The sequence below is a fragment of the Thermobia domestica genome, chromosome 18 (genome assembly GCF_964235325.1).
Source record: "Thermobia domestica chromosome 18, izTheDome1.hap1.1, whole genome shotgun sequence".
NCBI classification, from domain to species: Eukaryota; Metazoa; Arthropoda; class Insecta; order Zygentoma; family Lepismatidae; genus Thermobia; species Thermobia domestica.
The window spans coordinates 26,452,288-26,468,226 of NC_137471.1; the positions used below are offsets into that span (position 1 = coordinate 26,452,288).

At 35.2% G+C, this 15,939-nt stretch overlaps 1 protein-coding gene across 1 annotated transcript in view; it reads right to left on the reverse strand.

The window, feature by feature from the left end:
* Window positions 1–1,432: 1,432 nt before the first annotated feature.
* The window catches only part of LOC145674924 (uronyl 2-sulfotransferase-like), a 76,411-nt gene continuing 61,904 nt past the window's right edge, over window positions 1,433–15,939 (reverse strand). The window contains exon 4 of the mRNA XM_081745180.1: window positions 1,433–3,032. Within this exon, the coding sequence (XP_081601306.1) occupies window positions 2,893–3,032 (140 nt within the window). The 3' untranslated portion in view covers window positions 1,433–2,892. The remainder of the gene's footprint in view (window positions 3,033–15,939) is intronic.

The following is a 15,939-nucleotide window of genomic DNA, read 5'->3' on the forward strand; positions in this document are numbered from 1 at the left end:
ATGGATAATATGTTAGAAGTTGACAAAACTGGAAGCAGTTATACAGCGTGGCCACAAATTCCCGTTACCCCTGAAAATAAGTAACATAAAGAACTAAACGTACGTAAATAACTACACAGAAAGAACTGAATGACATGAACAAGAGTACTTTCGAGAAGTTTTATTGAGATAAGAAACATTAAGTATCCGAAGGATCCTCCGTCATTCTCTGTCCACCACCGTCTCTGTCAGTCTGCCCACCGTCATTCTCATGACAAAGGATAATACGCCACCAGGTTCTGTGCGACATTTTGCAGAGCATTGCAGGTGTAACTTGAGTGAAAGCTTGTTTCACAGCTTCTGAGAGTTCGACAGTGGTATCGTAACGGTTTTGTGCAACAATGCCCTTTATGAAGCCCCATAGCGCATTATCACAGGTTGTGAGGTTTGGGCTTCGTGGTGGCCAGGCAAGTAGTGCGGGAAGATCCGGACTATCACGACCAATCCAACGCGCAGGAAAGACTTCCGTAAGATATTGGTATTTATAAAGGGGTAACACGAAAACTTACATTAGCATTTATGAAGGGGTTACGGGGCTTTGTGGTCATCCTGTACATTTTATCAAACTTTTAAAATAAATAAATAAGCACTAAGCTAACTTACGTACAAAATTTACTTAATTTAGTCTTTTAGGAACCGTAATCTAGAAAAATTTGTTAAATTCTCGGTTTAAAATAAGATAAAATAATATGTTGTGAAAGCTCAAATGTTTGGGTTGTAACAAGGGCAGTACTCCATACTTACTTCACTGTTAAGCCTGCCAGATAGAACTGACCTTTCCTTGTTGAATGCTTGTTTGGCTACGTCAATTCGTGATCTGATCTCTTTGGTGTAATAAGTGCGTCTCATCAGAAGATTTCCCAGACATTTCAAATAATCAACCTCTTCAGGATCTTTTTATTCTACGCGAACTATAAAAACATTTCTACGAAATAATTACTTTTGTATGAATTAACTAACTAACTCTATGGCCTATGAAACCCGGAGGTTCAATGCCGCGTTCACAAAAGCTCTCCACTGACTTCTATCCTTAGCTATCTGCATCCAGTTTCTACTTGGTATTCCAATCTCTGCGAGATCCATCTTAATATTGTCCTCCCATCTGCGCCTAGGTCTTCCTAATGGTCATTTTCCGATTGGTCTTCCAGTCAAGACTTTGAAAGCGTTTCTACTTTCTTCCATCCTAGCTACATGACCCGCCCACCTAAGCCTCCTAGACTTAACGACCCTAACAATGTTGGGTAGACCATATAAATTATGTAGTTCCTCGTTATGAAGTTTCCGCCATTCCCCATTCCCGTTCCTCTTGGGTCCCGTTCCTTTTGTATGAATTAGTAAGGAAAAATAATTTATTCTTTAGTAAGGTTTACTGAAATAAGACAAAATCTTCTTTGGCGAAGTCTTATATAAAAAATTAAAGTTTTTTTTTTATGTACTCAACGTTTTACAAATAAATTCTTACAAAAAAAAAATAATGCACACTATATCACGCGTAACAGATACGGTACGGCATATGAAATATATAAATACACTGCTTCAACATTGAATCTATGTTATATCTTACTGGAGATATAACGTCATCAATCAGTCTTACGTCATAATGTTCATTTGCACATTTTCTGTATTTTTAGCACTTTCTGTATTCTTGTTCACGAATCAGTACGAATCACAAAAAGAAAGAAAAAAAAAAGCCAAAAGAATATGGTTAAAACTGGAAAATAGATGACAACGGTAAATACATGGCAGGTGTTACATGGTACTTACCAAAGCCATATTTACACATAGACCAGGCGACAAATTTTCTCGAGCCTATTTTTCTTTTTTCATAGTCCTGTTCCGGAAAGTCTAAAAATTAGGCGGCAAATATTAATATTCAGGGGGCGGTATTTTCTAATGGTCTGAGGGGGCAAAAATGTTGAATATGGACCTAGTACTTACAGCACGTTCATTCAATACCTAGAATACAAACAGATACATACATACATATATACAGATATATATATGTATGTATGTACGTATGTATGTATGTATATATGGGCTGCTGCTGATGAAAATCCGCTGTGTCCTTTTGTGTCGTAGGTTTTATCCTGATACTTCTTTTCCTGATATATTCTTCTTTCATAAGTTAAATACGTTTTGTTTTTTACTATTTCAAACGGTGTGCCGGAACAGAACTACTGATGTGCCGGGAGAAAGTTAGGTCGTTACGAAATACAATGAATATTTTACAAGAAAATTTATTATTAATATCTGTCAGAATCGAGTTTGTAGATGAAGGTTACACTCAAATTAATTGACAAAAGAATATCACGCCATACAAACCAAACTCTTTACGTGGTGTACATGTGACACGGGTACTTCTTGGTTTCTTGTAAAACTTACGCGAATGCAAAAAATCTGACGTAAAAGTAAGTACCTCTTGCAACACTGCCATGTATTTGACGTCACTTCTAAACAACAAAAAATAGTTCGCAACATTGCCGTTTGGCGTATCAAACACATAATAGAAATCCAAGAGTGGTAAGTGAAAGGATAAGTGTACGTTTATAATTGGAAAGCATTTAGGATATGTTACTTTTAACTGAGAAATAAAATATTGATAACTTGGTGACATAATATGATTGTGACATATTTCTTAGGTGAAAATAATCTGTTTCAAAACTCTTTCAGTTTCATATTTCAAGAGCACTGTGTTTCTTCAATTTTAATTACATTAACAGGAAACATCAAAGTAGCACCAGTTTTACTCATAATTTGATAGATTCTTAACAAGAGATTCGTGAGCATGATCACAGAGATGGTCGAAATATAAACAGAACATTGCAAGGTGTCAACCACTTGAATACATAGAGCTCAACTGCCAAGTTGAAGAAAAAGTCTTCTCCGTATAAAATGATAGAAATCATACTCCTTTTCCAGAGCACTTTCCAACTTTTGGCGCACAGCGGAACTAAATTCACGAGGTCTGTTCTTGTTTCTGTTCCTATGGGGCTCTGAAACAAAACAAAATCACAAAAATTAACAGTTAACAAACAAATGTTCTAAAATTTAAAACACTTTCGCTAAATACTTCATCAGATGAATGGAGAAGAAGTGAGATTGTAAAGTATGACTACGTATGCAATGTTTGTTTAAATATTAGAGCCGAAGTAAACAAACCTAGTAATCGAAGTGAATATCCATCCGCGCATATACGTGTTCCACAGCAGCCAGAGGAATTTCATGGCGGGAAGACAAAAGCTAGAAATTCATAGGAAGAAAAACAGGTGTTGAGAATAACCACATAGAGGAAATCATGTTAAGTTATTAGCAATATTAATAGTCTGCAGGCAAACTATTTCTCCGAGCGGACAGAGGTTTTTTGGTGTTTTTTCTCAAAATCTGTAGAAAAGACTCGCTTTGGTGCTTTTACTCTAGACTTGTTTGAAAACTACAAAGCTTTTTATAAAAATGTAAAGCAAAGACAGTGCTATACCCGTTATCCGTCTTTTTGGACGTTAGTTCCACGAGAGGCAGAATCGAGTAAGATTGGTATTAATCGCCTTGCCAGTGTGACCACTTTATCTTTGCGAACTTTAAAGTACTAGGTGCAAAAACACCAATAAACTCATGTTAATTTCACAATATCAGCATTATTTATGGAATAATGAATATATTACAAATTAGATATTTTTTCCTCCCGCTTGTCAATGGTTTTTCCTTTTTATGTTTTAACAACGCGAAGTGGAGCTTTCGCCAGGGCTCTATTATTCTACGAAGATTGCAAACTTAGCATATGATAGTTCCACTAAATCCGAAACTTTAACACACTTTTTTTTTTTTTTAAGCTAAATAGCTCTATACTCATTTCTTACTTTTCTCCGTCAATGTATTTTTTGTTCCGTTTTTCATACAGAACATTACCATAGTTCCGTTTTTCATACAAAAAAAATATTTTTAGCTTGGGAACTATACAGGGTGTTACAAAAAAAAATGTGACAATATTTTGGGAACAGATTTGTCACATCAAAATAAGAAAAAAAGTTCATATGAACCTATGCTCAAAAGTGGATACTTTCGGAGTTATAGGGTGCCGAAAACGTGAAACAAGTGAACTTTAAAAATTCATAGCTCCACTACTATGGAACCTATCGTAGTCGAATCAAGACGTTACTGAGGATTTGATATGTGAACTATCCAAATATCCATGTTTAAGAATGCACCAGTACTTGCACACCAATTTTTAGAGAGGTAGGTGGAGAGTGATCAAGTACTCCCAAAACAGCCTCTCTAAAAATGATTGTGCAAGAACCGGAGATTCTGAAAAATGGATATTTGGATGGTTCACATACTAGTTCCACAGTGATGTCTTGACTCGATTACGATTGGTCCAATAGTAGTGGAACTATGGACCTTTAAAGTTCATTTTTTTTTCACGTTTTCGGCAGCCAATAACTACGAAGGTATGCACTTCCGACCACAGGTCCATATAAACCTTTTTTCTTATTTTGATGTGAGAAATCTATTCCCAAAATATTGTCACAATTTTTTTTGTAACACCCTGTATATAACTTAAAAAATTAAATTAAATTAAACAAAATTTGACCATACCAAACATTAATACCAATCTGTTACAGTTTCGGCAATATATATCGTTACATTTACCAGATAATGCGACTGATGAAGACAATAATATATTTCCGAAACAATGACACAGATTAGTAATAATCAGTGTTTACTTTAGTCAGTTTTTTATTCTTATTTTTTAAAAAAATACGAATTTACTTATAGATTGTGGAATATTACGTGCAACTGTTACTTTCATAGGGGTCGACTCCATGGGTACTTCGGGCTCAAGCATCCGTTGGAGATTTTTAATGGGTGCTGAGTACCCATTGAATTTTAGCATTGGAATTAACTTTGAAATTACATTTTCACGCAGTAAATAAATAAATAAATAAATAAATAAATAAGACCTCCGTTTGAATCAATATTATTATTTTAAATATTTGTAAACAATCATATATTCAGCCGAGGTCTTCATCTAAGAATGTCGGAAAATTAATTGTTCTAGAAACGTTATATTCAAATTTCTATTTGTTTCCGTAATTTTAATTTTTTAAATAATTATTGATTTTATTAATATATCAATTATATAATCAGAATAATATCAAATATAGAGAAATAATATACAGTAAAACCTGTCTTCAACGGACCCTTTATTAAACGGAAAACTGTCTTAAACGGAAATATTTCACGGTCCCATGAATTTTGGAGAACACAACGTGTAAAAAGTCCCTTCATTAAGCGGAAACTGTGTTACGCGGACAACGGAAAGAAAAATAAACATTTAACGGAAAATTCTGAATTCCGGACTACAGCGTTTAGAAGATGTTTAGACATTTTGTGAGACATATACATTACACTGTCTGCGATAAAATGCTAGTTCTTTTGTTAAATATTTCTGGACAGTGTTTACCTTCCCCAACTACTACTCATATTCACCCCCACAAATTGTCCTTAATCCCCGCAACTTAATGAAAAATCATACTTAATGTCGGAAAGAAGAAAACGACATAGAGGAAGAAGAGGAATATGATACCGAGTTCGAAGAAGAGTGTAGAATAAATACATATCAAGATACTCTCAGAAGTTTAAAGGAACTGAAAAATTTGTCTTACGGAAAAATGATTGATTCATCTAGTATAATTTCTCAGGCTAAAGTGTATGCGGAAAGTCAAGCAGCCAAGCAGCAATGTACACAGAAAACCCTGCTTGGCTATTAGAAAAATAAAGAAAACGTGTGCATAGTATATTTTGTATTCATTTTAATTATTTTGTGTATTTATTCGTAGAAGAAAGAAGCACTGTAATCGAACAATGTACGTACAGCAATATATTTTCTCAGTATGTCCCTTTATAAGCATGTATTTAAAAAAAAAAAAAAAAAAAAGGAAAGGTCTACCTCCACTAAGCGGAAACCTGACTTTAACGGAAATTTTTGCAAGTCCCGCTCGATTCCGCTAAAGACAGGTTTCACTGTATATATATTTTAATGCAAACAAAATTTAAAAAAATAAAAACAATAGTGCATATGATCCAAGCATAAATTTTAGATATGTGTTCCTATATATCAATACCTATTTTAGACTTCAGGTTTTCGGCATATCAAGGATTGAGCGATATAACATTACAACGATAATAATAATCCGTATTCACAACCGAGTGTAATTTTGTATAATTATTTCTTTAAAGAACTTGGCGTTTGATGATGCTATTTTATGTTTTTGACAATGTAAAATGCGTTTATATAAGTTATAAGACAGTTGAATCATTTTCTATTTTCAGTCAAATTATCCTCAAATGTTCTAAAGCAATGCTAACCATACGTTTGATATTTACAAACAAAATCTTAATATTTAGGAATTTTATTCAGTATAAAGTTTAGAAAACCATGCTTTTTTTAAATCTTCGAAATTTAAAAATAATTTCACGGTTAATTAAGGAACCACTGGTTTATTGCATCTACTAAAAAAATAAGAAAAAGAATATGAGATGTTAGTGCCTAAGCCTGAGAACCTATTGAGAATCTTAAAAGTCGGCGCTTATGGTTACTTTTACAAATTTTTGTAGCATTTGCTGTTTTAACAATTTGAAAACTATTTTTTTTTTCTAAGGGAGGACATGTTTTTGTCGTGAAGATATTTTTACATTTGCCGAATACAAGGAATCAGAGTATTTGTGGTGAAAATTCGTTCCCATCTGTCCTCCGCTGATAAAATGATAAATGACATGCAACGACGCTGACTTTTCAAAATTTATGTGGGTGCATATCAATGGCTGGACGTGTTATATGTTTTCAGGGGGATCTCGACATATATATATATATATATATATATATATATATATATAGATAGATAGATAGATAGATAGATAGATAGATAGATATTTCCTTTTACTTAAAATCTTTTATGAAGACTGTCACAAGCGCTGTGCTGTGATGCAAGCCGAAAATATTCGATTCTATTCACAATATAGATCCATTTTTTTATTGTGTGGACTGCATTTGGGTAGGCTAGAGACATGAAGAAAGGGGGCAGTGTGTTGCTTGACTGCTTTTGCACAAATACATTTGAAACAACATACTTGAACTATGGTATGTTTTAGAGGTTAGAAATTTTAACCCCTATCTGAATGTTTTAATTGCTTATTTTTTGATAATGGTAAGTGAGAAATATTTTGTTTCTATGAAACTAAAAATCTAGTGGGTGCGGCACACCCACAAGATTATTTGTGTGGGTGCTGGAGCCCTGGAGCACCCACGTAATCGGCGCGCATGATCACATGAGAAGTTGCCTTCGCAGGTACAGTTAACAATCACACCATGAGCTTGGGAGGTAATGGTGATGAAACAATTTGTATTTCTAGCATCTTACCCAGTGTTTTCTACTTTAATTCCGTTCAGAGGAATGATTATACTTTAGGTAAAACATTGTAACATAAAAACAAAAGAATGAATCATAGTGATCTGCTGGCATATAACAGCAATTTCCATGATCCGGTGTTTCGAATAATCATTTACAAGTCATTACATAAAGGGAGCAACTTCCCCGTAAAGAAAGCAACTTTTAAAATGCCCGCCATTTCTGTTCTAGTAAGTTGGCAGCACTGAGCATTACACGATTTTCACCTGTTGTCCTTATGATTAGTAGTCAAGAAGTGCCGAATAGCAATGCCAGAAATCAACCATTTCAGGTTTCCATATTGACTGAGAAAATATTGACTGACTGATAAATCTTAAAAATAATAAAAAAATAGGTTCTCATGGCATCACAAAAGCTTTTGAGTAAGGAATAAAGGGTGAGGAGGATATTCATTGTTCACGCATTTTTAATTGTTATTCATTGAAACAGCGTTGTCTAGCACAAACTCGCTTGGTCTAGGATTGAACAAGTGTAGGGGTCCCTTTCGCAGTTTCTTCCCTACAAAAAGTTGTTTTATTATTTTTATTTTCCAATATTTTGTTAATTTAATGGGAAGGCCTGTAGTGTATGTACAGCGAATTATAACAGGAAGCTGATAAGGGACTGTCTCAGTAGCTCCAAACTTAAAACACGCTCTTTTTTTTTTTTTTTTTTTTGTATGTGTATGTGTGTGTGTGTGTGTGTGTGGTGAGCCATGGATGAGAAGAAACGGAAAATTATTGCCTAGCAAACGGCTGTAAGAGAGCTTCCATTGTTGAGCCGTTAAAAAATTCAAACTCCTTCATGCACTATACACTCTGACACGAGTACTTCAATTAATCTACAATAATTTATATGAACAGATATTACGTTTTGATTTTATTCTTAAAATTGCTCTTCAAGCAGTTTATATTACAATGCAATAGAAGCTCAAGCATTCCTGGTAACGTGATGCACATACATGTTCTCTGGATATCAACCAGGTGAACTGTTCGTTGTCCAACATTTTGAGAACAGACATTGTTCTCATCTTCAGGATCAGTACGAAGAGACCAGGCAGAGGAATTGGGTATATATATACTATCGGGAGCGGACAAGGTGGACTCTGATTGGCTGATGGATTGTCCAATCAATTGTCGGCCTGAAGATTGGCTGTGATTAGTCGATAGTTGGTGACAATCCACCAACCAATCAGAAAGCACCTAGCCACTTACTAATCACAACCAGTCTTCAGGCCCACAACTGATTGGATCCATCAGCCAATTAGAGTCCACTTTGTCCGCTCCAGATAGTGTGTATATATATATTACATGAAGAAATTTTCATTTAAACCTATTAGAGATTCATAATCAGGAAAGAAACCAATAGATGATTGCACAACTCCAGTCGAGCACCTTTTCCAGACTGATCCATGTGATACTTTTGTAATATCGTCATTACTGGCATCAGTTTTTTAACGTTATCAACACATTTGTCAAAGAAAAAAATTGGTGATTTTTAAAAACTCAGTATTGGTCATGAAGAATACTTCTTAAAAATTTGAAGAACCTTGCTCTCACAGACAGTGTTGCCAACAACCTCTGAAGAAAATAGGCTAGATGACCTTAGGAATAAGCTTTTTTACGCAAAAAATGGCTAGAGTTTGAACTGCTAACCTATAACTCAGATTATAGATTTTTTAAACCCCCTTTTTGTGTGTAGAATTATGAGTTATGGTACAATTTGAAATGTTGAATTTTATTCACTGAAATCTAATAAGCAACATACAGTAGGCCTACATGACTTTAAATTACAATAAAATCCATCAACAACTCATCTGATTTGTGAAAGTCAACAACCATAATTATCAGTTGGATTGAAAGAAGTCATCATCGATGACGCTGCAGCTAGGGGAGGCACTGGAACTGGATGCACCATCATTGGATTGTAGTTTGGTTGTGTATGTTGCCATTTTTTTTTTTTTTTTTTTTTTTTGTTTTACGTTCCACGGTTATGCCGGCTAATCTAAAGAAGACGGTGAGGATGAGAAATGAATGAAATGGTGGAATGAAGAAAGTGGGAGGAAAGGGGAGAACATCGAGAAAACCCACGCACACGGTGCCAATTTTCAGTACTACTTCTTCCGGTAGGTCCTAGTCCTTACAACGCTTCTAATTTCTCCGTACACCCACACGAATCGTCATAATTGTATTGAGTGTTTTCAGACTAATTAGATATCCTATTTGCTTCCTTTAATAAACTAAAACAAACTGTGTGGCTTGAAGAACACAACAGTTACTAAATTTGTATTAGAAAACTCTCATTCTTCGAATGAAATGCAAAAATTAAAAAAGTAGCAAACGGGGCCGTTAAGGGAGTGACATTTAAATTCTTTCTGAGTCGACAAGTACCTATAAATCTGTGGGGGTGGGGAGAGAGAAGAAGAATAAGAAACAATGGCTTGTTGCGTAATAAAACACCCTCAGTCAAGATAAATAAATCAATACGGTTATATACCTGTATAATGACAAATGAGTTTATTAAAAAAAAATACACTTGATTTTCATAGAAAAAAGTAATTCTAGAATTAATTTAACTGCTAATTAAAAAGCCAAAAATGGCAAAAGACTTTTATAAAATAAGCTATATTTCAGGCTATAAGCATTTTGTAGATTTGTATGGCTAAGTGCCTCTCCAAATAGGCTTGATTTAGCCAAAAGGCTAAATTGGCATCACTGCTCACAAATCATTTGTTTCTCTGTTATGATCAGCTTTTCAAAAAAGTTTACAATTAAACGGAAAAGTTTCCATCTTCTTCTTGCAATTGTTATTGTTCTGTTATAACATTAAGATAGTGAGAGAAATTTCGTCATAATAAAGAAGTTGGGTTGAAGAAAAAAAAATCATTCAAAATGACTGGAGATTGCTCTCATGAAAGAACCCTTAGAATTATCTAACGAACAGGAAGTAGGGACATGCATGTTTTCGTGTGCCTAAGTAAAGTTCTGTGCCTTGCAGCCTTTTAAAATCTATTTATTTTCTTTTCGTGTCGATTCCACCAAAATTAGTGTTTGCATTGTCCGCCCCAAAGGCAATAGCTTTGTCCGTTGGGCATAACCAATCAAGAGTCGCTTAATATAAGCAACTTTAGTTTCATCGGATTTGTAAATTCTAGAACTTTGGTTGCCTTTGCTGGGATTGAAAGAGCGCACTATAACCGAAACAATCTGAAGGCTCCTTACTCTCTCTCTCTTTTTTTTTTTTTTTTTTTTTTTTTTTTTGTTGTTGTTGTTGAAGAGCTTCAAGGCAATGAAGAACATAAAAACTATAGGAAGTAAGATAAGTACTATCTACAGAACCCTTTCATATAAACTAATAGTTGTTTGCAAGTATCGTACGGTGCATAAATTTGGGTCCCAACACTTATGACTAAAGGTGTCTGAACTCATGAGGTCAGCGCTCATGAGTTTGGAAGTCACGCTCACTCGACCTCACTCTCACAAAGTACGCGTGAAGTTAAGTGAGTGCGAATTTTAAATCATGACGTGAGCGTGATCTCGAGATGGTGTGAGCGTAAAGTTGAGTAAGTGTGACGTTGATTGAGCCTGATATCGGAAGGATGTTGTGAGCGTGAGGTCAGAAAGATATAATAACCGTGATATCGAGAGGATGTGGGCGTGAGTGCGTGTGACCGTGAGGTCGGAAGGATGTTATGAGCGTGAAGTTGAGTGAGCGTGATATAGAAAGGAGTTTGTTAGCATGAAGTCAGAAGGATGTTGTGAGCGTGAAATACAGTTAGCGTGATATCGAAAGGATGTTGTCAGCGTGAGTTTGAGCAAGCGTCAGGCCCGCAAACAGAGGGGGGCTAAGAGGGCGCTAGAATTTTTAATGACTTGGCCCCCCTAACATATTCATGCCCCCCAAACCTCTGTGGCTGGTTGCGGGCTTGGCGGGCGTCAGATCGCCAGGATGGTCTGAGCGTGAGTTCGAGTGAGCGTGATATCGGAAGGATGTGAGTGTGAGTTCGAGTGAGCATGAGGTCGAAAAGATGTTGTGAGTGTGAGTTCGAGTGAGCATGGCGTCGAAAGGATGTTGTGCGTGAGATTAAGTACGCGAAATGTAGAGATGATGATGTGAGCATGATGTTAATATAATGATGCAAGCGTGAGGTTGCGATGATGTTATGAGTGTGAGGTCGTGTGAGTGTACAACGATAACGTTGTATATATAGTATTAGCAATCTGTGCCAGCTTATAAAAAGGATCAGAGGCGAATTATTTGAGCAGTAATATATAAAGAAAAGAAAGACACATAGAGATATCGAGATATTATTTTGTAATCGTTAACTAGAAAAAGAGTTGTTGCTATGGAAACGTAGTAAATAAGTGTGTATGTATGTAGATATCTTGTTAAATATGCAAAAAGTTGATTATGTACGCTTCTCATGGTTGAATATTAAAAATCAGCTAAGAAAGTGATAAAACGTGTGAATTATTTCGAAGATTACTAAACTTGAACTTTACGAACCACCTTCTAAATTGGTGCCTCAACACCGGGAAATATAAAAGTGTCGTTTTGAAGAATAGTAAAAACGGCAAGCTTTCAACGTGACCTTAGTGTTACCATTTTGAGAAGCGGTAAGGTGATACACCGAAATATGACAATGAGTGCAACAGATAGTGACATAACTGGTGACCAAAGTGTGTATCCAGAAATGAATCCTAATGAAAATTTAACTGACATCTTAAGAGACTTAGCTCAACAAATTAAGGATCAAGTACGAAAAAGTGATGAAATAGCCAGCTAACTAAGGATTTTGATGAAAAGATAGCGAGGTTAGAACAGTGTAATGAAAGCAGATGGGATCTTATTCAACGTCAACTGAGTCAGATGAACCAACATGTAGTAGAAAAATTTGAACAGTACGACAAAAAAATGGAAAAAGTAACACAAAGATTTACGGAAGTTCAAGATTCAGTAGATGGCCTAGAGTCAACGATAAATGCTCACGCTAATCACATTAAAATATTGCAAGATAAGGTGAACTTTATCAAGGAGAAGTGTATTTCCGAGAGTGCATTCCAGGACAATGGATACATGAATGTGGCGCATCCTACATCTACTGGTTGTGAACCTACTCGTCATCCCAGACCAATTTTGGAACTTCATGAATCTTCGAGCTGTGAAGAGAGTACTGATAGAGAAATAAGAGTGAGGCAGTCATCCCGACGGAAACACAACTCCAACAGCGGTATGAAGACTAATACAGGTAAACCGTTACGATTCAGCGAAGTTAAATCGCTTACAAAATTTAGTGGCGTGCCGGAAGATATCCCCGCTAGGGCATTTCTTGAAAAATTTCAGGATGAATGCGAACTCATGGGTGTAGATGAGTCTCAGTTTTTAAAATTATTGCCGCATATATTATTACCACCCTGTTTAACATGGTTCAAAGCTATCAGGGGTAATCTTCGTACATATTCAGATTTCAAGAATGCTCTATCAAATTATGAAAATGATTTTATGATAGCGAATAGAGATGCCGTCTTGCGAACGAAACATTTCAATCCAAAATTACACAGGAGTATTACAGAATTTGTAGTATCTACATATAATGAGTTAAGATCACTAAATCCAAATCATTCGGAATCCCGAATTATAGCTTCCATTAGAATCTTATTGCCATTTCGACTACAACAGTTGTTAATGTCGGCGCAGTGCATTAGCTTTAATCATCTAATTATGTTTATTCAGAATTATGAAAGTCAGTCGGTAATACAGAATAACAATAAAATGCAGGATAGAGGTCAGGGTAATTTTGGACGCAATCAGACACAATATGCCTCTGTTCGTAATGTAAATATACAACCTGAAAATAATTCTAATGTCCATAGTTTTAATAATAGAGTGAATAGTTATAATGGTACAGGTAATCAAACGCAACCTAATCATAGAAATGGAGCTAGGAATTTTAGAAATAGCAACAGGAATTTCAGTAGAAGTAATAATTATCGCTGGTTTTCACAAAATCAATTTGCAGATGGCAGGAATTCTGTAAATAGGAATCAAAATATGGTATCATCCTATGAAAGACAAGAATGTACACAAGATTGTGCTATACACCCTCCATTCCAAAAGAAACCGAACGTTTTAAAAAACAAAAAAGCAATGTACATTTTGGAACAAATCATTTTTATTAATCAATGTATTCCCCTTCTCCATCGATACACATATTTGCACGCTCCAACAAGTTGTCAAACGACTTCTCCATGTCCTTTATTGGAATGGTCTTTAGGACGGCGGTCGTCGCCTTCTCAATGGCATCAATCGATGCGTGCCACTTTCCTTTCATCGCCAAATGCAGTTTTGGGAACAGATAGAAATCGCACGAAGCGAGATCTGGTGAATAGGGCGGATGATGCAACCGAATAATGTGATTTTTGACCAAAAATTCAGTTACAAGTCGCGAACGATGTGATGGTACATTATCGTCCAAAGAGTCCAACTGCCGATTTCGCGATATTCGGGCCGAATACGACGAATTCTTGCCAGCAAACGCTTCATGACGCCCAAGTAAAACTCTCCAGTGACTGTCTGGCCGGGCTGAACAAATTCTTTGTGGATAATTCCTTTTGAATCGTAAAAACAAATCAGCATCACCTTAACTTTTGACTTCACCAAGCGACTTTTTTTGGGTGTTCCTTCATCCGGCGCTCTCCATTCAGCACTTTGCCGCTTTGTTTCGGGCTCATATTCAAAACACCACGTCTCGTCACCAGTTACAATCGATTTCAAGAAGTTTCGATCCTGTCGAGCACTTTTAATGATGTCTTTGCAATGCGCAATTCGATCAACTTTTTGGTCTTCGGTGAGTTTGTGTGGTACAAACCGCGAATTAACCTTCTTAAGGCCCAAAACTTCGGTCAAAATGCGGTATGCGGTTGTTTGAGGAATGCCTAATTCCATTTCAATAACTTTCACCGACGATTTTTTGTTATGTTTGATGAATTCACGCACTTTTTCGATGTTTTCTTCCGATAATCCGGTTCTGGGACGGCCTGATCTTTCGTCATCATCCAGCGTCTCTCTACCCGATTTGAATCACCTGAACCACTCATAAACTTGCGTACGGGATAGACACTCATCACCATATGCATTTTGTAGCATTTGGTGCGTTTCACTAAAAGTTTTACCCAGTTTAACACAAAACTCAATTGCAGCTCGTTGTTCTGAAACTCATTTTCCGACCGATGTACACAACACACTGACAGTTGAAACGCAATAACTTTGTTGTCGTGCATCCAAATGTCATGACATTTATACCAGTTGTCAATGAGGGACTACGCCATCTACCGGTAAAATATTACAACAGATGGCACTAGTGGTACTATTTGTTTTCAAAAGTTCGGTTTCTTTTGGAATGGAGGGTGTACAATGTTGCTTAAATGAGCCCTTCGAACGTATAACTTGAACTATCCAAAAGGCGTCCGATGGATTTGTATTAAATTGACCATTGCTTACGTCTATGGTTAATATGTTCTTCAGTCGATTTATTATTAAAATGTACGTTGAAAGCATATATAATTATGAAATATCTTGTTAAATATGTAAAAAGCAAATCATTTGTTCAATATTGACGAAGTTAATTTATGGCAGTCAACTGAAAATATTATTGAATTTGTTCCTTATAGTTTTGTTGCAATTTCCTTTTATAGCATTAATTGAGGAAATGTTAATTTGTGTTTCATGCTAAGAAACTATCTAAAAGCTTTATTGTAAAACGCTACTCTTGTTTTCATGTTTTTTTTATTCTATGCGAATTTCATGCGAATATTATAAATTTCAAAAATAAAAGATCATAATTTTAATATAAACGTAAGAAGGTAATGACATATATATATATATATATATATATATATATATATATATATATATATATATATATATATATATATATATATATATATATATATATATATATAATAGATGCAACTTATTATATAGAAAGAATAAGAGTAATGAATATCAAATCTCTTAATTTTTCAAAGTTTATTAATGTATTAAATAATAATCTTCAATGTGTTAATATGTTCTAATTTTGTTGCCTTCTGATCCTACCAATATTTAATATTATAAAGATCTTTATTTGTAATTTGAACATGAAGGAAACTATCAGTTAGGTTTAATTTTTGAATAGCCTCATCCATGATAATTGTAAATCGACGTTCTTATTATTGATATATATTGATAAATATAAAAATGTGTAATGCTATAATATGTTATATATATATAATGGAAGAGTAAAATATTTGTATTAAAAGTGATATTAAGTATATACGAGGGCTATTCAAAAGGTAGGTACTTTATAATCTTCAACTCAGGGTTCTTTCCTTCATAGCAAAACTATTACGGAAGTCCCGTCCGGACGACATCTACAACGATAACGTTGTGTATATATATAGTATTAGCAGTCTGTGCC